General features: G+C 37.8%; 1 protein-coding gene across 1 annotated transcript in view; it reads right to left on the bottom strand.

Annotated features, from left to right (window-relative positions):
• si:dkey-91m11.5 (PH_BCR_vertebrate and RhoGAP_Bcr domain-containing protein) overlaps positions 1–27,170 on the bottom strand; it is a 64,452-nt gene that overhangs the window by 13,114 nt on the left and 24,168 nt on the right. The window contains exons 2-16 of the mRNA XM_058069993.1: positions 26,092–26,264; positions 23,375–23,479; positions 20,713–20,898; positions 16,325–16,432; positions 16,052–16,112; positions 15,922–15,974; positions 15,711–15,851; positions 8,599–8,720; positions 8,248–8,413; positions 8,050–8,169; positions 5,643–5,718; positions 4,305–4,409; positions 4,158–4,232; positions 3,606–3,703; positions 1,753–1,884 (exon numbers count right to left, since the gene is read on the bottom strand). Coding sequence (XP_057925976.1) covers positions 1,753–1,884; positions 3,606–3,703; positions 4,158–4,232; positions 4,305–4,409; positions 5,643–5,718; positions 8,050–8,169; positions 8,248–8,413; positions 8,599–8,720; positions 15,711–15,851; positions 15,922–15,974; positions 16,052–16,112; positions 16,325–16,432; positions 20,713–20,898; positions 23,375–23,479; positions 26,092–26,264 — 1,721 coding nt within the window. The remainder of the gene's footprint in view (positions 1–1,752; positions 1,885–3,605; positions 3,704–4,157; positions 4,233–4,304; positions 4,410–5,642; positions 5,719–8,049; positions 8,170–8,247; positions 8,414–8,598; positions 8,721–15,710; positions 15,852–15,921; positions 15,975–16,051; positions 16,113–16,324; positions 16,433–20,712; positions 20,899–23,374; positions 23,480–26,091; positions 26,265–27,170) is intronic.

Genomic DNA, 27,170 nt, shown 5'->3' with positions numbered 1-27,170 from the left:
ACATGCACGGGGAGAACATGCAAACTCCACATAGAGATAGCCGAGGGTGGAATTGAACCCTGGTCTCCTAGCTGTGAGGTCTGCGCGCTAACCACTCGTCCGCCGTGCAGCCCATTCCAAAAACATGCTAGGTGAATTGTCCATAGGTTGTTTGTATGAATGATTGTTAGTCTATATGTGCCCTGTGATTGGCTGGCCACCAGTCCACGGTGTACACCGCCTCTCGCCCGAAGACAGCTGGGATAGGCTCCAGCACCCCCCCCCCCCCGCAACCCTTGTGAGGAAAAGCGGTCGACACTACCACCACCATATTTTACTGTTAGTATGAAATGTGGCCAGTCCAGGGTGTACCCCGCCCGAAGACAGCTGGGATAGGCTCCAGCATGCACGTGAGGATAAGCTGTACAGAAAAAAGAATATGGTATGGTCTATATTTGCTCCACTAAGGCACATATCACGTTGTTACATTTGCACAATAAAGCATGTATTATTGAGACAGGTTATTTTTCCCCAACCGATGATGCCTTGTTGACTGATAATGTAAGAAAATAAATCACTAATGATAAGGTATCTTACATACATTAGTGATTATTAAGGTTAAACATCAACAATTTAGGCAAAAAGACGCTGACACACCAAAGGTCATAAAAGTGCTCGGGTGTCGTTCTATCCGCAGGCCACACAACACAACAGAGTCGGACACACCTCCCCATCAGGGAAATCCCTTCACTGGTTGATCAAAGAGTGCTTTGTGATTCCCTGTGGCATACTCTGGACCAGCGCCAACAGCACATTTGGTCAACCTAAAGTCTTAATCCACCCTCTGTCACAACAGGTTCAGATGAAGTGACCCACGAGCTAACACATAGCAGAGTTACTTTTCAACACACAAATAGGAGTCCCACAGGCGGGATCAGACAAAGAAGCGTGACCCGGGTCAGCAATGCAGATCATTCGCCACAAAGTTTAAAGTTACTGCAATAAATAGAGGGAGGAATCAAACACAGGTAATAGCTAGGTACTTTCTTTACAAAATAGTTCAACTATTCATTTGCAATGTATATTGTTCTCCATTGTCCTATACTTGGCCAAACTGGCAGACATTAAGTCAGTAAGTGATATATAAAAAATATATATCTTTATCCAATTGGAAATTACTATTTATTTATTATCAAATAAAACAATTTTTATTTTTATTTTTATTTTTATTTTTATTTTTATTTTTATTTTTATTTTTATTTTTATTTTTATTTTTATTTTTATTTTTATTTTTATTTTTATTTTTATTTTTATTTTTATTTTAAATTAAAATAAATTAAATTATTATAAAATTATTAAAAAAATTATAAAATAAAAATAAAAATAAAAATAAAAATAAAAATAAAAATAAAAATAAAAATAAAAATAAAAATAAAAATAAAAATAAAAATAAAAATAAAAATAAAAATAAAAATAAAAATAAAAATAAAAATAAAAATAAAAATTAAAAAAAAGTTAAATTAATTTTAATTTTAATTTTAATTTTAATTTTAATTTTAATTTTAATTTTAATTTTAATTTTAATTTTAATTTTAATTTTAATTTTAATTTTAATTTTAATTTTAATTTTAATTTTAATTTTAATTTTTACATATTTTAATTTTAATTCTCTGTATTTTTATATCTATTAAATATTAAGTTAAAGCATTGTTATGTTAAACAAAACAAAAGGGGCAAACAAAACAATTCCAAGTAAGATACTGCATCTTCTACCTTGATCTGTCCTTTGGCCACAATCTTGTCTGTCATCTCGCCATCTTCTTTGCTCTGTTTGGGTTTGCTGCAAGACTTTTCATAGCAGAGCAGCCTCAGCGTCTGAGATCCTTCCAGCTCAATTTCAAACTCCTTGCATGCAAACAAGAACACACGTGTTTCCACCCGGTGAGCATCAATGCATGGTTTTCATTGGATTATGGAATAGCTAATATGGAATATGGAATAGCTCAGGTCTCATTCCTTGTAGAAAAGTCCTACTAAAATCGTTATCTAAGATAATAGTACATAGTACTATATTGCATATAGTAAATACAAAATAAATACAAAATATCCCAACCAGCACAATATACAGTAGTGTGAAGAAGTCTTTACCCCCTTCTAAAATGTAAAATTTTTTTTGCGTTATAGTCACGCTAAAATGTTTCAGATTATCAAACAAATTTAAATATTAGTGTGACAACACAACTGAACACAAAGTAATTTTTTTTAATGAAACATTTTATTCATTCATTCATTCATTTTCACGGACAACATGCAAACTCCACACAGAGATGGCCGAGGGTGGAATCGAACCCTGGTCCTCCTAGCTGTGAGGTCTGCACGCTAACCACTCGACCGCCGTGCCGCTCGAAACATTTTATATTTAAGAGTAAAAAAGTGTGTGAAAAAAAGGGATTGCCCCCAAAACCTAATAACTGGTTGCACCACTCTTAGCAGCAACAACTGCAATCAAGCATTGGCAATAACTTGCAATTAGTCTCTCTGTGGAAGAATGTTGCCCCACTCATCTTTGGATAATTGTTGTAATTCAGCCACAATGGAGGAGTTGTTATGGGGCCTTTTGTGACCTCTTGGATGAGTCGCCACAGTGCTCCTGGGGTAATTTTGGTTGGTCGGCTACTCCTGGGAAGGTTCACCACTATTCCATGTTTTCACCATTTATGGATAATGGCTCTCGCTGTGGTTTGCTGGAGTCCCAAAGCTTTATAAATGGCTTTATAAACAAAATCTTAAATAATCTGACTTAAGTTATATTTTAACGAGGGGATCACTATGTCTTTCTCTATTACGGGTCTCACTTTCTTGTGGTGGAGTCATGACCTTATCTGAGGTAAGTGAGGCCTGCAGTTCTTTGGATGTTGTTGTGGGGTCTTTTGTGACCTCTTGGATGAGTCGCCATAATGCTCCTGGGGTAATTTTGGTTGGTCGGCTACTCCTGGGAAGGTTCACCACTATTCCATGTTTTCACCATTTGTGGATAATGGCTCTCACTGTAGTTTGCTGGAGTCCCAAAGCTTTATAAATGGCTTTATAAACTAAATCTTAATTAATCTGACTTAAGTTATATTTTAACAGAGGGGGCAATCACTATGTCTTTCTCTATTACGGGTCTCACTTTCTTGTGGTGGAGTCATGACCTCACCATATCTGAGGTAAGTGAAGCCTACAGTTCTTTGGATGTTGTTGTGGGGTCTTTTGTGACCTCTTGGATGAGTCGCCACAGTGCTTCTGGGGTAATTTTGGTTGGTCGGTGGTTCACCACTATTCCATGTTTTCACCATTTGTGGATAATGGCTCTCACCGTGGTTTGCTGGAGTCCCAATGCTTTATAAATGGCTTTATGAACAAAATCTTAATTAATTTGACTTAAGTTATATTTTAACAGGGGGGGCAATCATTTTTTTCACACTGAACAAAACTTCATTTTGTGTTTAGTTGTCATTAACTAATATTTATTTTGGTTTGATGATCTGAAACATTTCCATGTAGGAAAGATGCCAATAAATATTAACTCACGGAGGGGGGGAAAAAAAAAATTGCTGAAATTATTTCTCTATTCCGGGTCTCACCTCGTTCCAGCTGGGCTCCGTAGAGTCCCTGTACACGCGTGTTTTGGCTTTGTTGACAAAGTAACCAAAGGAATCCACCTCAAGAGAGCAGTAAAGATCTGGTGTGGGAGCACAAACATAAATAGAATTACATATGAATCTCAAAACACTATGGAGCATCTGCATCTGCAAAGTATTCACAGGGCTTCACTGAATTATTTTAATAATGGCTGAGCACCGATGCTGAAAAAATAGGGGTGGGAAAAAAACTGGCCAAAGGCAACCGTGCCAAGCTTGTCATCCTATTGAAAAAGACTTGAAGGCTGTGGTTGCTACAGTTACCATTGCAATTCGTGTTTTTTTTTTTTTCATTTGAGTGTGTCCTCTTGTATTTGAAGCAGCAGTGAAAAGTTCAAGTGAAATTAAAGGCAGCATGTACACAATGTTCCCGACTAATCCCACTTGTTCCCTCCGTCCCTGCAGCTGTTCTTCCAGATGACAGTCGCAGAGACACAAAATAAAACCGGTGCACACAGAATTACTGCATCACAAATGGGCGGATATATCACTTACTTAAACTGTACTTGAGTCCACATGCAGAGTGCACAATGACATTTAGGAAGCCATACAATCCTGGAGATTCGTCATCTGTGTAGGAAACAAAAATACTCAACCACAAGAATGTTTAAGTGGAGTAATAAAGACGTTTGTGAATCTCACCCTCTTTGTTCATAGTCACAGGAACGGTGTGGACAGTCTGGAGTTTTACACACGAGTTAGTGAGCATCTGCAGCTCCAGAGATGTGAGCGAAAAGCTTTTGAAACCTAAAAAGATACACCGATAGAGTAAGGAGCTCAAACAATGCACAACGATGAGCCAATTCAAGAAACAATACAAGCAGTTGATGTTTGCTAAATACAAGGATGAAGAGTCTTGCACCAGTCATGATGTGTGTGTCATGATTAAATTAAATTAATTAAATTAATTAAATTAATTAAATTAATTAAATTAATTAAATTAATTAAATTAATTAAATTAATTAAATTAATTAAATTAAGAAAGCAGGAAGTGAACAAATGCAACAGTTAAGAGTCTTGAACCAGTCATGATGTGCTATATATATATCACTATATTGACACTTACTATGGTACCCATTATGTCATCGTATGGTCATATCACCTCATACTTCGTTACGTGACAAAAAATTAAATTAAATTAAATTAAATTAAATTAAATTAAATTAAATTAAATTAAATTAAATTAAATTAAATTAAATTAAATTAAATTAAATTAAATTAAATTAAATTAAATTAAATTAAATTAAATTAAATTAAATTAAATTAAATTAAATTAAATTAAATTAAGAAAGCAGGAAGTGAACAAATATAACAGTTAAGAGTCTTGAACCAGTCATGATGTGCGATATATATATCACTATATTGACACTTACTATGGTACACATAATGTCATCGTATGGTCATATCACCTCATACTTCGGTACGTTAAATTAAATTAAATTAAATTAAATTAAATTAAATTAAATTAAATTAAATTAAATTAAATTAAATTAAATTAAATTAAATTAAATTAAATTAAATTAAATTAAATTAAATTAAATTAAATTAAATTAAATTCAGAAAGCAGGAAGTGAACAAATGTAACAGTTAAGAGTCTTGAACCAGTCATGATGTGCTATATATATCACTATATTGACACTTACTATGGTACCCATTATGTCTTTGGATGCTCATATCACCTTGTACTTCGGTACGGGACAAAAAATTAAAAAATAATAAAAACTTCAACTATATTAGGAACGCAGGAAGTGAACAAATATAACAGTTACTGATTGTAAAAGTACCAGATGGAGGGGTAGGATTTAATAAGCTTTGCTTCTTCCTACTCCTTTTGGACATGTGGAACTGTGAACTGATTATGTGATGCATTCAATTGTAATCTGATGCATGTTCAAATGAAATCAAACCATTACCATTACCATAGAGTTCCAAGTGTACGTTTTGTACAGTTACATATTTTGATTACGTGAGATGACTTACATTTCTTTTGCTGTTCACGAATGATCTCCCTCCATTCAGCACGTTCGTAGTCAGAGGAGATGAGAAAGGTGAAGCCCTGGATGACACAAATAGATTTTTTTTACAGATTTATAATTGACTACTGTAATGACAAGCTTTAAACAGCAGAGGGCAGCATCGCCTTTAGGCAGTATTCCATAAACTTGGGTGGTTTCAAATGGTTTAAATGGGTTTTAATGAAAACCCTTGTATGAACATAGAGGCGGTACTCGGGTTCTGTGAATCTAAGTCAAGATTAAGACACATCGGAACTTATACCTACATTAACCCTTAATTGACTCACACTGTAAAAAGAACGCATGACAAATTACAGTAATCAAGTACAAGAACAAAATTAAATGGAAATTACTTCAGCATTCAATAATCACTATCCTCAACAGACGAGTAGTTGGGAAGAAAAAAGAGCAGCCAATATTAGTGGGACTGTCTCCTCTCTCTGAGATTTTTAGGATGTTCATTTTCACTTCCATGGGAGATGGCTTTCCTTTTCTTTGGCGCACTGACTGGGGGCTGCATTCATTCATTCATTCATTCATTCATTTTCTACCGCTTTTCCTCACAAGGGTGGCATGGGGTGCTGGAGCCTATCCCAGCTGTCTTCGGGCGAGAGGCGGGGTACACCCTGGACTGGTGGCCAGCCAATCACAGGACACATATAGACAAACAACCATTCACACTCACATAGTAGGGCTGCAACTAACGGTTATTTTTCTTCTTGATTAATCCAAAGCTTGTTGTTTCAATTAATTGAGTTAATATCTTGTTTTGCTACAAATATAATAGGTCTGATTTCACGGATGACTAAGGATTTTTTTTAAATCAAATTTGAGATACTGAAATCAGAAGACATTTACATTCTTGAATAAAAAAAACAAAAACAAAGTCAAAATACCAAAACATTCATTCATTCATTTTCTACCGCTTTTCCTCACAAGGGTGGCATGGGGTGCTGGAGCCTATCCCAGCTGTCTTCGGGCGAGAGGCAGGGTACACCCTGGACTGGTCGCCAGCCAATCACAGGGCACATATAGACAAACAACCATTCACACTCACATAGTAGGGCTGCAACTAACGGTTATTTTTTATGATTGATTAATCCAAAGTTTGCTGTTTCAATTAATTGAGTTAATATCTTGTTTTGCCACAAATATAATAGGTCTGATTTCATGGATGACTAAGAATTATTATTTTTTTAATCAAATTTGAGATACTGAAATCAGAAGACATTCATTCATTAATTCAATCATTCATTCATTTTCTACCGCTTTTTCCTCACGAGGGTCGTGGGGGTGCTGGAGCCTATCCCAGCTGTCTTCAGGCGAGAGGCGGGGTACACCCCGGACTGGTGGCCAGCCAATCACAGGACACACATAGACAAACAACCATTCACACTCACATAGTAGGGCTGCAACTAACGGTTATTTTTTATGATTGATTAATCCAAAGTTTGCTGTTTCAATTAATTTAGTTACTATCTTGTTTTGCCACAAATATAATAGCTCTAATTTCATGGATGGCTAAGGAAATTTAAAACAAAATCTAATTTGAGATACTGAAATCAGAAGACATTTACATTCTTAAATAAAAGAACAAAAACAAAGTCAAAATACCAAAACATTCATTCATTCATTTTCTACCGCTTATCCTCACAAGGGTGGCATGGGGTGCTGGAGCCTATCCCAGCTGTCTTCGGGCGAGAGGCGGGGTACACCCTGGACTGGTCGTCAGCCAATCACAGGGCACATATAGACAAACAACCATTCACACTCACATAGTAAGGCTGCAATTAACGGTTATTTTTCTTCTTGATTAATCCAAAGCTTGTTGTTTCAATTAATTGAGTTAATATCTTGTTTTGCCACAAATATAGGTCTGATTTCATGGATGACTAAGGACATTTTTTTCTAAAAATCTAATTTGAGATACTGAAAGCAGAAGACATTTACATTCTTAAATAAAAAAACAAAAACAAAGTAAAAATACCAAAACAGTAGTCGATTCATTGGATAATCGTTCAATTAATTATTCCACCGATGCATGCTGTAATTAGTTCTCGAGCAAGTTTCATGTTTCGGGACCAAAATTACATTTTTATCTAATTTATATTTTATTTTTATCATTATAAAACCAAGGACCACCTGCACCTGTAGATCATGCGACTGGAAACCAGTTCCCATTGGCACTTGCACTACATGCTACCATCGATTAATCATCCGAGCCGATCTCCAGGCTCTCTTTTTGTCGTAATATTGTGTATTTCATCCTTAATCCTTGTTTTTGTTCGTACTCCCAGTAAAAAAAGCCAGATAAAAACATTGTATGTACTACCATGAGACAAGATTCTGGGCGGCAGTCCATGAAAACTCACCTTGCCGTTTCTGTTAGCCACCCTGAAAGCCATGCTGGGTGACATGAGAAGAAGCAGAGACTCCTGCTCGGATAACTTCTTCCTTAGTCGCTCCACCGCTTTGGGTCCTTTGGTGGTTCTCTGAAGATAAATAGATGCGAGGTGAATGTCTTTTTGTCGTGCTTTTAGTGTCTAGATTCCGTCTCTCCTCATCCTCACCTTCTCTCTTTGGATCTCGTTCTTGATCTGGGATATTTTGATCTTGAGGGCATCGATTTCCTCGTCCTGCACCAGAGGGATCGGAGTCGACTCGGAGTCCTCGATGGTTTGGAAGGTGAGGTCAGCCAGAGGAATGTACCACTTGCAGTCATACTGTTGTCCTTTGCTGTTTTAGGACAAGATGTGCACATTCATATACTTCTTCAGAAATGTGTTCATTATATACTTTTTGAGTACTTTTTTGACTCTGAGCCTAAAAGGAAAGTACCAACGGTTTCAATTCTCAATGAAAATGAACTGCTGTACTTTATGTAACATTTATAAACAAACGTAATATTGACCCTGACTCACCCTACAGCCTGTTTTTTCAGCTTGGTGCACAGCAGAAGGTCGGTAAAGAGGAAGACGTGACGGAGTTTCCTGGAACCTTCAACCAGTTCTACCATGAAGCGGTCTCTCAGAAGTTGACGATTCTACACAAAGGAAATGACAAGGTCGTTATGGGGACTGGAACCGCATATAATAATTGCATGCTATAACCCAGGGACCTCAAACTCAATTTACTTGGGGGCCACTGGTGCTCGGGTCTGAGTGAGACTGGGCCACATCAGGTTTTCCAAAAAACCCCCCCACAAAAACGCATTTATTAAAAACATTAAAAAATTAAAAATTTTCCAATTTTCTACAATAAAAGCTCTGATAAAACATTCCACTGTTCTCAAATATCTTACTTTTTATTTTTCTACACAAAATAAGATGAAAAATAAATAAACAAATCAAGAATAAAGAAAATCAATCAATCAGTAATAAATAAATATAATAATAATAATAAAACGGCAAATAATAAAAACTTAAGAAACCACATATAGTTGGTGGGTAGACAAATTATTTTTTTCAGATTAAAATGAACAAAGCATTATTAGAGCCCTGTAGACATGACAAAACACGACTATAGTCACATTTATACTCTTTTTATTTACAACATATTGCGCAACTGCAGGGTCTTGAGACACATGCTAACTCGCAAACTAGAGAGCTAGCGACCTAAACGGTAGCCTTCAAGTTATTTCCTTTAAACTTAAATAGCCAAAAACTTACCACTTCCACACGGATAGGGAGGATAACTATTAACAGTTATTGAACCTTTAACATGAACATTAATCAAACGTAATCATTTTTTCTGGGTACATGATACCATACAGCATCCATATCAAACTTGTGCGGGCCGAACTAACATTAAACGTTCATATCAAGGCGGGGGCCTCAAACTAGTGTGTTTGCCCCTTCACTTTGAGGTTGTGATATGTAGTATTCTACACTGGTCACCGGGTGTCAGTAATCTTACTATAATGTTTGGTAAGACACACAAGCACCAGAACAAAAGTCTTTATTGCAGGTTTGAATGATCTCACAACAGTCCCAATCGCAAGCACTGGTTACCTTTGTCATTGTATGGTCATATCACATCGTACTTCGGTACGGGACAAAAAATTACAAAATTTAAAAAATTCAAAAAAAAAAAACAAAACACCTTAACCTATATTAGGAAAGCAGGAAGTGAACAAATGTAACAGTTACTGATTGTAAAAGTACCAGATGGAGGGGTAGGATTTAATAAGCTTTGCTTCTTCCTACTCCTTTTGGACATGTAAGTGACAAAAAAATAAAAACATAAATAATAATTTAAAAAAAAAAACCTTTAACTATATTAGGAAAGCAGGAAGTGAACAAATGTAACAGTTACTGATTGTAAAAGAACCAGATGGAGGGGTAGGATTTAATAAGCTTTGCTTCTTCCTACTCCTTTTGGACATGTAAGTGACAAAAAAATAAAAACATAAATAATAATTAAAAAAAAAAACTTAAACTATATTAGGAAAGCAGGAAGTGAACAAATGTAACAGTTACTGATTGTAAAAGTACCAGATGGAGGGGTAGGATTTAATAAGCTTTGCTTTTTCCTACTCCTTTTGGACATGTAAGTTACAAAAAAATAAAAACATAAATAATAATTAAAAAAAACACCTTAAACTATATTAGGAAAGCAGGAAGTGAACAAATGTAACAGTTACTGATTGTAAAAGTACCAAATGGAGGGGTAGGATTTAATAAGCTTTAAAACTGCATCTTAACTCCAAACTGGATAAAAATAAAACCAGTGTTTCCAACTCCTGAGTGGCTGTTTGTGCTCGGGCCTTTGACCCGAGGGTGGAGGCTGTTTACATTGTGACACATCCCAATGTGAAACTTTGTTGCCAAACACGGCGGCACGGCCAAAACAAGGAAATCCATGTAGCACATGCTTGTTGAGCGGTGGTTGAGCGGCACTCCAATATGTCCGACGGTGTCCTGGTTTCAGAAAGATTACATCCGCTTATTGCTTTCATGACACAAACAGGACGGCAACTGCTCAATAATCCAATGGAAAAAAGCAGCTGTTTGTGCACCCACTTTTAAAAATATGTATCTATGAAGAGATTGGGTAATGCAATGCTATTTGTACTTCGGGCCTTCACATTAAAAGCGCATTACATCTTCTCTAACTGCGATAAACCAAAGTCTTCCAACAACATCAAATTATAAGGACAAACTGATTAAAGATTCAGCATTGGTACAAGCCTGGAGTTTGTTTTCCAGAGAGAAGATGATCACATCCTTTTTTTGATGCGCATAAATTAGCATGAATTAATTTGTCATCAAATAAACACGGACACTAACACGCCACGCAGACATATTAACGTCATTAAAAGCTGTTCCGCGACACATCATGTAACACAGGGGTCCGAAACACACGGCCCGCGGGCCAAATGTGGCCCGCAGGACACTAGTTTGAGGCCCCCGCCTTGATATGAAAGTTTAATTTTTAGTGCGGCCCGCGCAAGTTTGATATAAATGCTGTATGGTATCATGTACCCAGAAAAAATTATTACGTTTGATTAATGTTCATGTTAAAGGTTAAATAACTGTTAATAGTTATCCTCCCTATCCGTGTGGAAGTGGTAGGTTTTTGGCTATTTAAGTTTAAATCAGGGGTCTCAAACACGCGGCCCGCGGGCCAAATGTGGCCCGCAGGACACTACTTTGAGGCCCCCGCCTTGATATGAAAGTTTAATGTTAGTGCGGCCCGCGCAAGTTTGATATGGATGCTGTATGGTATCATGTACCCAGAAAAAATTATTACGTTTGATTCATGTTCATGTTAAAGGTTAAATAACTGTTAATAGTTATCCTCCCTATCCATGTGGAAGTGGTAAGTTTTTGGCTATTTAAGTTTAAAGGAAATAACTTGAAGGCTACCGTTTAGGTTGCTAGCTCTCTAGTTTGCGAGTTAGCATGTGTCTCAAGACCCTGCAGTTGCGCAATATGTTGTAAATAAAAAGAGTATAAATGTGACTATAGTCGTGTTTTGTCATGTCTACAGGGCTCTAATAATGCTTTGTTCATTTTAATCTGAAAAAAATAATTTGTCTACCCACCAACTATATGTGGTTTCTTAAGTTTTTATTATTTTTATTTATTTTATTATTATTATTATTATTATTATTATATTTATTTATTACTGATTGATTGATTTTCTTTATTCTTGATTTGTTTATTTATTTTTCATCTTATTTTGTGTAGAAAAATAAAAAGTAAGATATTTGAGAACAGTGGAATGTTTTATCAGAGCTTTTATTGTAGAAAATCGGAACCAAAGCAAAGTTTATTAATTTTTCTGTTTTTAATAAATGCGTTTTTTTTTTTTTTTTTTGGAAAACCTGATGCAGCCCAGTCTCACCCAGACCCTAGCTCCAGTGGCCCCCAGGTAAATTGAGTTTGAGACCCCTGATGTAACAAAACAACATAAACATGCAAAAACTATGGCCTTTCTACCAGTAATTATTGTCTTTTTTTAATCATTGCTACAGAAACTGGGCTGGTCAGACTTTGTGGAGGTGACCCCCTTCCACAGCATTGACAGTGAAGTCAGGAAGGATGGGAGTCAGCTCTGTTAGTTACTCAGCAGGTCTTCCTCATTAGCAATTCAGAGACCCTCGCCTCCGGCGTTCGCACTGGTTAGTCACAAGCTTCCTTTTCTACCGCTTCCTTCACGACTTCAGCAGATGGGCCAGAATGAGTCAGCGACCGGGTTTTATTGGCGCTTTCATGCACCGTGTGCAATGAGCTTTTACCGTCGACAGCATGAATACGGTGGAACGTACTTCAGTGTAACCTTTTAAAGCATTTTTCAATTATATTAAACCAAAAGCATAATCCTTTGAATGTGGCATTGCCACACGTGGCAAGTCCTACATTTATTTTATCTACATATTTAGATTACTTGAATTTAGATTACTTAGATTACCATGAAAAAATACCATGGAAGGGCTTGAATGACTTAAGGAATGCTAACAAGCAAAAATTAGCATGCAAACAGTTAGCGTAGTAAATGTTTATATAAGTGCCTACCTCTAAAAATGCAAAAAAATGTAGTTTAATTTTTGTTTAATGACTGTATGGTCATATCACGTATATCTGATGTTAGCATGCTAGCAATGCAAACATGCTAATGTTAGCATGCTTAAGCATTGCATGATGCCAGGGAGGCTAAATGGTTTGGCACAAATGCTGTAGTAAGTGATAATTGTTCATATAAGTGTTTACCTATGTTAAAAGCTAAAAATGTTACTATGCTAATATTGGCATGTTAGCAATGTTAACATGCTAAGGTTTGCATGCTAACACCAAACGTGACAATAGTAATGTGTTTATATATGTGTCTACCCATGAATATAGCAAAAAAATGCTAGTATTCTGATGTTAGCATGCTAGCAATGCAAACATGCTAATGTTAGCATGCTTAAGCATTGCATGATGCCAGGGAGGCTAAATGGTTTGGCACAGATGCGTAGTAAGTGATAAGTGCTCATATGAGTGTTTACCCATGAACAAAGCTAAAAGTGTTACTATGCTAATATTGGCACGTTAGCAATGTTAACATGCTAAGGTTTGCATGCTAACACCAAACATGACAGTGGTAAGTGTTTATATATGTGTCTACCCATGAATATAGCAAAAAATGCTAGTGTTCTGATGTAAGCATGCTAGCAATGCAAACATGCTAATGTTAGCAAGCTTAAGTATTGCATGATGCCAGGGAGGCTAAATGGTTTGGTACAAATGCGTAATAAGTGATAAGTGTTCATATAAGTGTTTACCTATGTTAAAAGCTAAAAATGTTACTATGCTAATATTGGCATGTTAGCAATGTTAACATGCTAAGGTTTGCATGCTAACACCAAATATGACAGTAGTAAGTGTTTACATATGTGTCTACCCAAGAATATAGCAAAAAATGCTAGTATTCTGATGTTAGCATGCTAGCAATGCAAACATGCTAATGTTAGCATGCTTAAGCATTGCATAATGGCACAATGTACCAGGGAGGCTAAATGGTTTGGCACAAATGCGTAGTAAGTGATAAGTGTTCATATGAGTGTTTACCTATGATAAAAGCTAAAAATGTTACTATGCTAATATTAATAATAATAATGTTCGCAATGTTAACATGCTAGGGTTTGCATGCTAACACCAAACATGACAGTGGTAAGTGTTTATATACATATGTGTCTACCCATGAAAATTGAAAAAAAATGCTAGCATGTTGACGTTAGATAGATAGACGCTAGTTAGGCTAAATGGTTTGGCACATATGCTTAAAATGGTCCTGTGTCACACAGTGGTAAAGAATCCTTAAAAAAAATCCTGGAGGAGGTTAATATTATGGAGGAACAACTAGATTCAGCATAAATGTCATGCTGACATTAGCATTCAGCTAAAAGCAACACTTCTTGGCTGCTGGTGTCGTTTATGGTTTGCAGTTTGCAAAACATATCTAACATATTTCCATGTTGCTCTGAACGTTTGACAACTTTAAAAGTCAGAGCCCAAGCCTGAGTCACTGCAGGGAGGCACAAAAAGCCAGAATGGAAGTCAGTTAAGTAAGAAAAGGAGTGGGCGTCAGGTATTTGTGTTTGCACCAGCACACTTTCCACTCCATTGAATTTGCTCTGGGGAAAAAGGAACATGGTGTGCAAAAACAGAACAAACTGTAGCGGTTGTTATTTTGTGCCGCTGCACAATAAAGAAACATCAGATTACCACTTACAGCCTTACCAACTTGATACTACAGTAGATATACTATACATGTATGTATGTATACTATACTGCACCTGGGGGTGCTGGAGCCTATCCCAGCCGTCTTCGGGCGAGAGGCGGGGTACACCGTGGACTAGTCGCCAGCCAATCACAGGGCACATATAGTAGACAAACAACCATTCACACTCACATTCATACCTATGGACAATTTGGAGTCGCTAATTAACCTAGCATGTTTTTGGAATATGGGAGGAAACCGGAGTACCCGGAGAAAACCCACACATGCACGGAGAGAACGTGCAAACTCCACACAGAGATGGATGAGGGTGGAATTGAACCCCGGTCTCCTCGCTGTGAGGTCTGCGCGCTAACCACTTGACCACCTTACTATATAAATACTGTGATAAGTCAAAGGTAACCAGTGTTTGCGATTGGGACTGTTGTGAGATCATTCAAACCTGCAATAAAGGCTTTTGCTCTGGTGCTTGTGTGTCTTACCGAACATTATAGTAAGATTACTGACACCCAGTGACCAGTGTAGAATACTACATATCACAGTGAAAGGGCATTACCGAATATAAATTTACTGTTGGTAAATAAACCCATAAGCCCCAAGAGCCTTTTTTGTTATTATAATTATTATTTTTATTTAATTATTTATTTTTACAATTCTAATTATTATTATATATTTTATTATAATTATGGAAGTTTGTTGACATGGTGTTCCTCTCTGTGTGCGCCTAGTAATTTTTTTAATTTTCGGAATTTCGTGGCATCACGCTATGACAAGTTTTCAAAAATATGTTAATGAATCAATAATGCTGTTCAGTGTCTGAAGTGGTTAGCGTGCAGACCTCACAGCTAGGAGACCAGGGTTCAATTCCACCCTCGGCCATCTCTGTGTGGCGTTTGCAAGTTCTCCCCGTGCATGCGTGGGTTTTCTCCGGGTACTCCGGTTTCCTCCCACATTCCAAAAACATGCTAGGTTAATTAGCGACTCCAAATTGTCCATAGGTATGAATGTGAGTGTGAATGGTTGTTTGTCTATATGTGCCCTGTGATTGGCTGGCCACCAGTCCAGGGTGTAAATGAAGCGTTTTCAGATATAAAAATCACTACGTGATGTTAATAATGTCATGCTTTACTTTGAATTTGTGGATATTTTTACATTTATTTATCATAGATACATTTGGCTCTCAAATTTTACATCAACAAAAGCGTTGATGTATGACCATGTATGTTGACATTGGCAGCATAACAAGATGGCGGACCAGGACTTGATGCGTTGACTTAGACTTAAGATTGCCATTTAATGTTTCACTAACCTCTCCCTTCTTGACTGTCATGGACTGCCTGCGAGGGGTGATTTCTTCATTAATGCTGGACAGGAAGTTCTGCGAGATGCGCAGGGCGTCCTGTAACAGTGGATAGTCGGGGTGGCTGCAGGGCGTATGCTTCAGTAAATCCTAGAATGGGAAAAAAAATGAAGGCAATTTCAGATAGGACTATGCAATACGACTTTGCAGGCGGACTTACATGCAGGACGAGTGTGCTGCGGGTCACTCTGTCAATCGGCTTGTAGAGAAGAGCTGAAGAGATGGAGGAGTTAGCTCATAACTGCAAATAATGAACATGTCAACATGTCATTCCTGCACTTAATACTCACTCTCTAGTGATTTCTTAGAGGATTGATCTTTGCAGTCTTTCGTGCTTTTGACCTTGAGATTCTGGCAAGACAAAAAATAAGTACATTAAATCCGAGTTGAGTGCCTCCATAAGCACAATTAAAACAATCAAAGAGCTTTGTCTCTCTTTACAACACCGTCGGATTACGGACCGTTAAAAAAAAAGTGCTCCGTCATCACTTGTCCCTAGCAGCTGCACCGCATCAAACGCTCGACTGCTGCAGTTGCCTGCTGCGTGTAGCGTGATTACATACCTCGGATATCTGGGCAAAATGCATGTTTGCCTGGCAGCACTTGTCTGCTGTCTCCACAGCAACCTTATAGTTATCCACGAAGGCCCGGTACACTCCCAGCTGGCTGGCCTGCAGGGCATGATAAGAATACTAATCAAGATCCGGACCAAAACATAGTTACTGGATTTAACTAAGTATATACGTAGGTGAGAGGCTTCTATTCATTGATGCAGTGTGTGGCTTCTAATTTCTTGACACAAGACATGACGTAGTGTGTAAAATATGTTCTCGTGCAGCTATAGTTCTTACCAATTAGTATCTGTATAAACCTCATTATCTGAAACTTTGTCATGGTTTAACACGAGAATACAACATTCTAACTACATTTATAGGTCAGAAAAGTGGAAAAAGCATAATAGGGAAAGAAAGTGATTTTTGGAATAATACAGAAAATACATTTAATATAGTTAATGGACAAATATTAATATGTATGTTATGTTATGTTATGTTATGTTTTATGTTATGTCATGTTATGTTTTATGTTATGTTTTATGTTGTGTTTTACGTTATGTTATATGTTATGTTTTATGTTTTATGTTGTTTTATGTTGTTTTATGTTGTTTTATGTTGTTTTGTGTGTATGTTATGTTTTATGTTAGTTATGTTATGTTTTATGTTATGTTATGTTTTATGTTATGTTTTATGTTATGTTTTATGTTATGTTTTATCTTATGTTTTATCTTATGTTTTATCTTATGTTTTATCTTATGTTAGGTTATTTTATGTTTTATGTTATGTTAGGTTATGTTTTATGTTTAGTGTTATGTTTCATGTTATGTTTTATGTTATGTTTAATGTTGTTTCATGTTATGTTTCATGTTATGTTTTATGTTATGTTTAATGTTATGTTAGGTTATGTTATGTTTTATGTTATGTTAGGTTATGTTTTATGTTATACATATGTTATATGTAATACAGAAAATACATTTAATATAGTTTAATGTTATGTTTTATGTTATGTTTTATGTTATACATATGTTATATGTAATACAGAAAATATAGTTAATATAGTTTAATGTTATGTTTTATGTTAAGTTTTATGTTATGTTTTATGTTATGTTAGTTTATTTTATGTTTTATGTTATGTTAGGTTATGTTTTATGCTATACATATGTTATATGTAATACATAAAATACATTTACTATAGTTTTATGTTATGTTTTATGTTATGTTAGTTTATTTTATGTTTTATGTTATGTTAGGTTATGTTTTATGCTATGTTATGTGTTATGTTATGTTAGGTTATGTTTTATGCTATACATATGTTATATGTAATACATAAAATACATTAACTATAGTTTTATGTTATGTTTTATGTTATGTTTTATGTTATGTTTTATGTTATGTTTTATGTTACATTTTATGTTATGTTTTATGTTATGTTATGTTATGGTTTATGTTATGGTTTATGTTATGGTTTATGTTATGTTATGGTTTATGTTATGTTATGGTTTATGTTATATTTTATGTTATGTTATGTCATGCTATGCTATGCTATGCTATGCTATGCTATGCTATGTAATTGTCTGTCTCACCTGCCTACCCGAACTGCCCGCTTTGGTCATCGTCAACATACATAGCTTTCTATGAAATATAGGCCAATTTATATCGACGTGTTGCAGTACTGTTAACTTCCTCATGAATGCTAAGCAATGTGAAATGACTACAGCAACATAAGCATTGTTTATTTGTGTCTTTCGCCTTTTTCCAGATTACAAAGTCGCCACAGCGGATCTTTTTGATTTGAATACTGATTTTTGGCACGAGCCCTTTATATTCCGGATGAAAACAGTAAAACTGAACATTTTAGAGTGGCCTTTTACTGTGGCCACCTCGGGCTGTCTAATCAGCATCTTGACATGTCACGCCAGTAAGGTGGCAGATACTGTATGTATGTGGACAATACTTAATACTTTCTGTTCAGTCTCATCACACTATAGATAGATGAAGTGTGAATTGTCTTTTTTTGTCAAACAGCGTATAAAAATATACTTCCTTTTCCTTTAACAGCAGATGACAACCACTGGAAATTGCTGTGTCATGTACGTATGCATGTATGCTCAGTGCCTTGATTCACCAAAGCCAATGGAACGAAAGCCAGCAAGGAAGACTGATGGATTTGTCACACGTCTATAAATAATCCACGTATGAATTTTTTCATCTTTCTCCAAACACTGAACAAGGTCTTATCCGGCATCCTTCTATAGAGCATTTATGTTCCCCTTTACTGCTTGTCATGTGGTGAGGCCAGTCTTTTATGGGGCGGAGAGATGACTCCAGACAGTCTGCTCACGTGTGCACTCCAAAATGTACACAATGATTATAACCTTTGTTTCTCTGGAAAGCCTGTTTTGAGATAACTGTTATATAGACAAACAACCATTCACACTCACATCCATACCTATGGACAATTTGGAGTCACCAGAGAACCTAAGATTCATGTTTTTGGAATGTGGGAGGAAACACAGGGAGAACATGCAAACTCCACACAGAGATGTCAAGCCGGGAATCGAACCCTAGTCTCCTAGCGCTAACCACTCGTCTGCTGTGCAGCCTCAATCATAATTTTTCATTCATTCATTTTCTACTGCTTTTTCCTCACAAGGGTCGCGGGGGTGCTGGAGCCTATCCCAGCTGTCTTCGGGCGAGAGGCGGGGTACACCCTGGACTGGTGGCCAGCCAATCACAGGGCGCATATAGACAAACAACCATTCACACTCACATTCATACCTATGGACAATTTGGAGTCGCTAATTAACCTAGCATGTTTTTGGAATGTGGGAGGAAACCGGAGTACTCGGAGAAAACCCACGCATGCACGGGGAGAACATGCAAACTCCACACAGAGATGGCGGAGGGTGGAATTGAACCCTGGTCTCCTAGCTGTGAGGTCTGGGCGCTAACCACTTCTCCACCTTACTATATAAATATCGTGAGTCAAAGGTCAAAGTCAAAGGTAACCACTGACTGTTGTGAGATCATTCAAACCTGCAATAGAGACTTTTGTTCTGGTGTTTGTGTGTCTTACCGAACATTATAGTAATATTGGGAGGAAACCGGAGTACCCGGAGAAAACCCACACACGCACAGGGAGAACATGCAAACTCCACACAGAGATGTCGAGCTGGGAATCGAACCCTAGTCTCCTAGCGCTAACCACTCGTCTGCTGTGCAGCCTCACTCTATTATAATTTTTCAAAAATACTTAAATCAAGCTGTTCCTTGGCTGAACACAGCCAATTATTTGTCCATACATTTGCATATTTAAGCAAATTTGACCTATTTTTTGCCTAAATTAAGCATTTTCAAGCATAAAAATGGGTAAATTAACTCAAATACAAAAATACAAGACGACCCATTTTAGATGCAATGTAGGTCACTAGGTGTCAATAATGTTACTGTAATGTTTCGTGAGACACACAAGCACCAGAGTTGATTGCCGGAACAACAGGCTTTTATTGCAGGTTTGAATTGAACGGGCAAAAACGAGTCCCTAATATTGGATTTTGTTGTAGCCAGAACTCACACCAAGCTAAACTCAACTCATTACATCCTGTCCACGCCAACGGAACACATTTACAGAACAGAAATAAAAGTCTTAATTATGTGTTAAATGTTGTAAATGGCGGCACAGCGGTCGAGTGGTTAGCGCGCAGACCTCACAGCTAGGAGACCAGGGTTCAATCCCACCCTCGGCCATCTCTGTGTGGAGTTTGCATGTTCTCCCCGTGCATGCGTGGGTTTTCTCCGGGTACTCCGGTTTCCTCCCACATTCCAAAAACATGCTAGGTTAATTAGCGACTCCAAATTGTCCATAGGTATGAATGTGAGTGTGAATGGTTGTTTGTCTATATGTGCCCTGTGATTGGCTGGCCACCAGTCCAGGGTGTACACCGCCTCTCGCCCAAAGACAGCTGGGATAGGCTCCAGCACCCCCGCGACCCTAGTGAGGATAAGCGGTCGAAAATGAATGAATGAATGTTTTTATTATGTCTACCATATTGGGTAATATGAGTGTAAAGCTGACTCTAGGGGTGTTATTTCATGTTTAGAGGTCTCTAACAATGCAAAAAACTGTATTTTGTAGGTCGTAAACTGGTTTTCTGTGCTCTTGGGAAAATATTTTATGTAGAAATAAGGAATCCTACTTTGCGGAAATTCCCAAATCTGGTCTGGAAGCAATTAATAAACGAGGGATTACTTTATTTAGAGCACTCAAGATACTAAAAAAACTGACACATTTTTGTTAATGTGCCAGAGCTTGTTTTTTTCCCCTCTCTTAGTAATTTCCCGACACAAGAATAATGATACTTAAATTAAAATGACTAAATCTGAAAAAGAGATCGTACCAGTCTCTGGAAGAGGTCTCCCACACACTGCTGGTAACTCCAGTCTTGGACACGAGGAAGCAGTGCATCATAGAAGTCTTTATGGATCTCATGGAGCTCTGGGACTTTGAAGAAAATGGTCTCAATCTGTTGAATGGTCAGCATTGGTTGGGACGTTGTGGCCGCCGCCCTCAGGGGCTTCATGGGCTTTAAAAAAAAACACATGTTAGCATGTTAAAACACATGGCGGGAATGAGGATTAAATCAAATATGATTCTTGCTCCTCTTTTTTATTACATATTGAATGGTGTAAATGTAATCATGTGACTTTGTTGGAATTTTCATTCCCAATCCTTATATGAACCATGAACACATTCTGTATTTTATTCAGTTTTCTCTGCATTGCAATGCTAGAAAACAAGTTAATATGAGCTAGCTGACAATGTACGTCATTGGGACACACCTATTTTGACTATGGTTTATATACATGATCATGCAATAACAAGTACAGTGATGATAACACTTAATACTTACAGTATTTTGATGATTTAAGACGTCTTTCCTCACACAAAACAGATACTGACCATGTTTGCTCTCATTGGGATGCTGCACTTTGTTGGAATTTTGCCTATCATTCCCAATCCTTATATGAACCATGAACACATTCTGTATTTTATTCAGTTTTCTCTGCATTGCAATGCTAGAAAACAAGTTAATATGAGCTAGCTGACAATGTACGTCATTGGGACACACCTATTTTGACTATCGTCTATATACATGATCATGCAAGAACAAGTACAGTGATGATTTAAGACGTCTTTCCTCGCAAAAAACAGTTACTGACAATGTTCGCTATCATTGGGATGCCGCCTGATGGAATAGCTGTATCTGTCAGCACAAGACGTGTGCTCCCTGATGACCTCATAAGGTCAAAATGATCAACGAGCATCTTGCTGAGTCTTGGTTGAGTCTAAGTTGAGAGCTGGTATCCACTGCGTTGTTTTGTTTGTCAAAGTAGCAGTTTCCCCGATGACGTGCATTGTTAGCTAGCTCATATTAACTCATTTTTTTGTGTTATAATGCACAGAGAAGGGAAATAAATATGTGTTCATGTTTCACATAAGGATTGTGAATGATTTGCTCAAAAAGTGCAGTTCCCCTTTAACTGGATGTCTTCTTGTCCTGAGCTGGAGCCTACCGCAGCTGACCTTTTAACCATTCATTCGTTCATTTTCTACCGCTTATCCTCACAAGGGTCGCGGGGTGCTGGAGCCTATCCCAGCTGTCTTCGGGCAAGAGGCGGGGGTACACCCTGGACTGGTCACCAGCCAATCACAGGGCACATATAGACAAACAACCATTCACACTCACATTCATACCTATGGACAATTTAGATTTTGGCCAATTAACCTAGCATGTTTTTGGAATGTGGGAGGAAACCGGAGTACCCGGAGAAAACCCACACATGCACGGGGAGAACATGCAAACTCCACACAGAGATGGCCAAGGATGGAATTGAACCCCGGTCTCCTAGCTGTGAGGTCTGCGCGCTAACCATTCGACCACCGTGCAGCCACCTTTTAACCATTCATTCATTCATTTTCTACCGCTTTTCCTCACAAGGTTCGCGGGGGTGCTGGAGCCTATCCCAGCCGTCTTCGGGCGAGAGGCGGGGTACACCCTAGACTGGTCGCCAGCCAATCACAGGGCACATATAGACAAACAACCATTCACACTCATATTCATACCTATGGACAATTTGGAGTCGCTAATTAACCTAGCATGTTTTTGGAATGTGGGAGGAAACCGGAGTACCCGGAGAAAACCCACGCATGCACGGGGAGAACATGCAAACTCCGAGGGTGGAATTGAACCCTGGTCTCCTGGCTGTGAGGTCTGCGCGCTAACCACTCGACCGCCACCTTTTAACCATTCATTCATTCATTCATTTTGTACCGCTTTTCCTCACAAGGGTCGCGGGGGTGCTGGAGCCTATCCCAGCTGTCTTCGGGCGAGAGGCGGGGTACACCCTGGACTGGTGGCCAGCCAATCACAGGGCACATATAGACAAACAACCATTCACACTCACATTCATACCTATGGACAATTTAGATTTTGGCCAATTAGCCTAGCATGTTTTTGGAATGTGGGAGGAAACCGGAGTACCCGGAGAAAACCCACACATGCACGGGGAGAACTTGCAAACTCCACACAGAGTTAGCCGAGGGTGGAATTGAACCCTGGTGTCCTAGCTGTGAGGTCTGCGCGCTAACCACTCGACCGCCATGCAGCCACCTTTAACCATTCATTCATTCATTCACTACCGCTTTTCCTCACGAGGTTCGCGGGGGTGCTGGAGCCTATCCCAGCCGTCTTCGGGCGAGAGGCGGGGTACACCCTGGACTGGTGGCCAGCCAATCACAGGGCACATATAGACAAACAACCATTCACAGTCACATTCATACCTATGGACAATTTACATTTTGGCCAATTAACCTAGCATGTTTTTGGAATGTGGGAGGAAACCGGAGTACCCGGAGAAAACCAGATGGCCGAGGGTGGAATTGAACCCTGGTCTCCTAGCTGTGAGGTCTGCGCGCTAACCACTCATCCACCAAGCAACCAACTTTTTTAACCATTATAACAAAATTCAAATGATTTGTGCGTTATGAGTCAAACATACAATCAGAAGTGCTTCTAGGTGGCTGAGGTAGGTCTCCTCACTGGCCAGGATTCCCGACAAAACCCACTTCCTCATCTCCACATCTTTTTCCTGATCCAACTCGACCTGAGGACACACGGCAGAGAGAAAACAATCATACGGGAACATAGCAGTCACATATGGATGGATGTGTTGTCCGTACACACTTCAGCTTTATATATTATTGTAAGATTAAACACAAAACATATTTAATTGAACTCTGGAGGAGTTTTACATTCCACAGAGCCTCGGTCAGACACATGTGGTATCTTGACAAATGTGTTTTGTAGACCAGCACTTATTATTCCAACAGGTCAAAGACATCAGTCATGCTGGTGCAGGTTATCATGTTGGAGTTACAACCATTAAATGAGCCTCCCTCAATGTTGAAGACCACCAGTAGTGCACATGAAAGCATAAGAATAACTTCCATGCAGGAGGAACAGGGCAAGCGGGGGAGGGGATGTGGGTCTCTTAACATCTATTTGCCCACACTGCGTTTTCTGCATGTTCAACGACCTTCTTTTATACAGAAAAGCACTGTTTTACATCCACTTTGGACTGCTATTTATAGACACATTGGATGCCCATATTCGCAAATCAGCAATCTCAGATTACTGGTTAAAAAAATTTCTTTACTTTTTATTTTTATTCCTCAAAAAATAGGTAATTTTTTGAGACAACATGACTGAACATATTAAATGTACAGCATTCATATAACACCGTTAGAAAGAACACAGTTTATATATGGTTTAACTGATCATGTTTTTTCACCAAGCATTGAGATTTCGCACTTGGTTTGGTTTTTGAACACACCATAAGTGTGTTCTATGGCTCTTGGAGAAACGCCTTTTCTAGCCTGTAAGCCTCTAGTGTAAGCCGCATGTCAAAAAAAAAAAAAAAAGTTTTATGAGCATCTAAATTACCATACTCGCCTTTTTTCTACAGCTGCTATTCATTCATGGGTGGGCTTATTAATTGGGTCGACTATATAGTTCAGGGGTGTCCAAATTTTTTCACAAAGGGCCTCATACTGAAAGGTCGGATATATTTGAAAATATAATATATAATAGTATTTTTAATATGTTGTAAAATGTTTTTTGTGCTATTTTTTTGTTTGTTGTCTTTGCAAAGTGCTCTACTGTCCCCTGCATTTATCGTTGCTGGGTTGTTTATATATATATATATATATATATATATATATATATATATATATATATATATATATATATATATATATATATATATATATATATATATAAAATGGAAAATGGAAAGTATATGTGGTTATTTAAAAGCTAAATTTACAGTTCATATTTTCACAGAAAACCGATTTAACTTTTTTCCAATGCACTTTTTATATATATATATATATATGATATTATTATATATTATATTTATAATAATATATTATATATAATTAAAAAAATTAAAAAATTAAAAAAATTATATAAAATAATATATAAAATTTTTATTTTTATATATTTATTAAATAATTATATTTTATATATATCTATATTTTTTCCTGTATATATATATATATATATATATATATATATATATATATATATATATATTCATTCATTAAATAATTTTCATACATATATATATATTTTTTTTTATTAAAGTGTCGCAGTCCAATAAAAAAAAATGAGCCACAGGCCGCCAATGGCCCCCACACCGCACTTTGGAGAGCACCGGTCTTAATGAAAAGTAAATAAACAAAATCAAGCTAGCGCATTGGTTTGTAACTGTTTTACAACAAGTGGACATTTGTTGCTTTTGTTCCTCAAAGCATGCAACGCGTCAGTACTAGTACTACTACTACTACTACTACTACTACTAATACTACTACGACTGCTGCTATTACAGCAACAACTATAGTGTTAGCTCAGCTAATTAGCCCCAAGCCAAGGCCCTCAGTTCAGGCTAACAAGCAATGTCGGAAACATTGTCGTCCGCTAGCTTTGCTAACTTTCATAATGCACACATTGCTATAAAAAAAGTGAAAGAAAGAAAGTGAAATATATGTACTTATGGTTTAGAAAGATACAACACTCGTACAGCCTGAGAAGCCATCATATAGCTGCAATAGCATGCGCTGCTAAATTAAGCTAACCCAACAAGATGGGTTTACAATTTTCTTTCATCAACTTAGCTGGTGGCCACTTCAACATGTTGTTTAGTTCGGGTGAGGGTAAGTTATTAACTATGTACATATTATGTGTGGGCCATATTTTATTATATTTTTAAATTTTGATACCAGTTAATAGCATGCGCTGCTAAATTAAGCTAACCCAGCAAGATGAGTTTACAAGTTTTTTCATCAACTTAGCTGGTGGCCACTTCAACATGTTGTTTAGTTCGGGGTGGGGGTAAGTTATTAACTAAGTACATATTATGTGTGGGCCATATTTTATTATATTTTTAGATTTTTTATACCAGTTAAAAATGAATGGCGGGCAGCATTTGGTTTGCGAGCTGTAGTTTGGACACTCCTGGTATATATTTTGACATGGGAAAAATTGACACTGATGAGTCGGTCAATATGAATGGGTAGTCTACATAAGTGGCCGCAAATTAAGCGGCAATCTATCGAAATTAGATACCCACATCAAGTAAACAAGATGGCAGACACAGACAGCAAAAGCAAAAGTGAAGGACAATATATCAACATAAGCGCAGTGCAGGGATATTACCGACAATGTGGACTCCAGGGAACAAGACGACCGAGTGTCTCGGCTGCATCGACTCTTAGAGCGGAGTTGTGGCGAGGACGAAGGAGACCCGGTGAGGGACAAAGCATCGTGACGAGACTGGTGGTCTTCGGAGTTTTCCAGGTCATAGTTATAAGACAGAGGTGCCTCAGTGTCTGTTGAAAGCAAGACAATGATTCATTCATTCATTCATTTTCTACCGCTTATCCTCACGAGGGTCGCGGGGAGTGCTGGAGCCTATCCCAGCTGTCTTCGGGCCAGCCAATCACAGGGCACATATAGACAAACAACCATTCACACTCACATTCATACCTATGGACAATTTGGAGTCGCCAATTAACCTAGCATGTTTTTGGAATGTGGGAGGAAACCGGAGTACCCCCACGCATGCACGGGGAGAACATGCAAACTCCACACAGAGATGCCCGAGGGTGGGATTGAACCCTGGTCTCCTAGCTGCGAGGTCTGCGCGCTAACCCCTAGACCACCGTGCCGCCCCAACAAAAAGATAAAAATACAAAAATGGTTTTATAATGTAGAACCTTGGTAGGACTGGTCCATAGTAATCCGAATATATAGCATATGATTTACTAGAGGGTGGCACGGTGGTCGAGTGGTTAGCGCCAGACCTCGCAGCTAGGAGACCAGGGTTCAATTGCACCCTCAGCCATCTCTGTGTGGAGTTTGCACGTTCTTCCCGTGCATGCGTGGGTTTTCTCCGGGTACTCCGGTTTCCTCCCACATTCCAAAAACATGCTAGGTTAATTAGCGACTCCAAATTGTCCATAGGTATGAATGTGAGTGTGAATGGTTGTTTGTCTATATGTGCCCTGTGATTGGCTGTCGACCAGTCCAGGGTGTACCCCGCCTTACGCCCGAAGACAGCTGGGATAGGCTCCAGCACCCCCGCGACCCTCGTGAGGAAAAAGCAGTAGAAAATGAATGAATGAATGAATAAAAAATAAAATAATAAAATAAATGAGTACTGGTTGTGGCGTCTATGCTATTTGGTGAGCTATTAAACTAGGCATCATGCAGCCATTTGTTTTTGCATCAAATCC

The sequence above is a fragment of the Doryrhamphus excisus genome, chromosome 4 (genome assembly GCF_030265055.1).
Source record: "Doryrhamphus excisus isolate RoL2022-K1 chromosome 4, RoL_Dexc_1.0, whole genome shotgun sequence".
NCBI lineage: Eukaryota > Metazoa > Chordata > Actinopteri > Syngnathiformes > Syngnathidae > Doryrhamphus > Doryrhamphus excisus.
Note: the sequence above shows the minus strand (reverse complement) of the source record. Positions and strands in the feature narration are given on the sequence as shown.